General features: G+C 63.7%; 1 protein-coding gene across 1 annotated transcript in view; it reads left to right on the top strand.

Moving 5' to 3' along the window:
- The first annotated feature begins 886 nt into the window (after window positions 1-886).
- Window positions 887-1,169, top strand: part of MPLKIP (M-phase specific PLK1 interacting protein) — a 6,112-nt gene continuing 5,829 nt past the window's right edge. Inside the window, exon 1 of the mRNA XM_027904990.1 lies at window positions 887-1,131. Coding sequence (XP_027760791.1) covers window positions 887-1,131 — 245 coding nt within the window. The remainder of the gene's footprint in view (window positions 1,132-1,169) is intronic.

The following is a 1,169-nucleotide window of genomic DNA, read 5'->3' as shown; positions in this document are numbered from 1 at the left end:
GCAACCAACAATAGGACAAGGGGACATGGGCTCAAGCTCTGCCAGGGGAGGTTTAGGTTAGATGTTAGGAAGAAATTCTTTACAGAGAGGGTAATCAGGCATTGGAACAGCCTACCCAGAGAGGTGGTGGATTCACCATCCCTGGAGGTTTTTAAGCAGAGATTGGATGTGACCCTTAGTGCCATGATACAGTAATTGGAGTTGGATCAGGGGTTGGACTTGATGATCTTGGAGGTCTTTTCCAACCCAATCTATTCTATGATTCTATGATACTCGTGCACTGAATTGCTGGCAGTTCGAACTGACTGTGAAGCAAACCCTTTCCATTACAGCGCTCTTTACATCTTTATGTGCTGTCAGTCGGGACTGCCCTAGCGCGAGTAGGATGTGCAGGCTCAGGTGTTACAGGACAGCACAACAAAGGCTCACAAATAAGCATATCTGAAGGGCCGTGAAGTGCGAGGTGAACACTCTCTTCGCTGTACAACAGCTCGTGTTGATGTTCTCTCTGTGGCTGCGGAGCCGCGGGCGTTCCCCCGCACCACCCAGGGCTTCCATCGCCTGACTTACCAGGCTCCACGTCTCCTGAGACTCTCTTACCTCAGATTACTCCTCGCCGTCTGGAAAACGGCACAGGATTCCTCAGGGGCCGCTCCGCGAGGCTGAGGGAACCGCACTCGCACCGCCCCGCTCCGTGTGGGACGGACGGCGCCTCACGCTGCCCCGGCCCGGAACGTTGGGAGGCCGGAACCTTCGGGCCGCCTGGCGGGGAAAAGGCGCGGGGAAGGGAAAGGACAGGGGCGCGGCGGCGCCGCCATTGCGCAGGCCCCGTTCCCGTCCCTCTCCTGTCCCTGGCATTCCCGGCCGTTCCCGGCCGTTCCCGGCCATGTACCGCCCGGGTTTCCGCGCTCCCACGCCTCCTTACGCGGGCGGCGGCGGCGGCGGCGCCTTCCGGAGCCCCCCGTCCGGCGGGGGGCCCATGCCGCCCTCCCCGCGGGGCTACGGCAGCCCCCACCACACGCCGCCCTACGGGCCCCGGCCCGGCCCGTACGGCGGCGGCCTCTCCCCCCGCGGGCCCGGCTTCCAGGGGCGCTTCGGGAGCCCCTCGCCGGGGGCGCAGACCCCGCGCAGGTCGCAGGGCGGCAGCCCCCGGTACCCGGCCCCCTACG

Source organism: Empidonax traillii, unplaced genomic scaffold (assembly GCF_003031625.1).
Source record: "Empidonax traillii isolate 1590-97213 ecotype Southwest subspecies unplaced genomic scaffold, ASM303162v1 scaffold1108:size182476, whole genome shotgun sequence".
Classification (NCBI taxonomy): Eukaryota; Metazoa; Chordata; class Aves; order Passeriformes; family Tyrannidae; genus Empidonax; species Empidonax traillii.
This window is presented reverse-complemented; position numbering and strand designations above follow the sequence as displayed.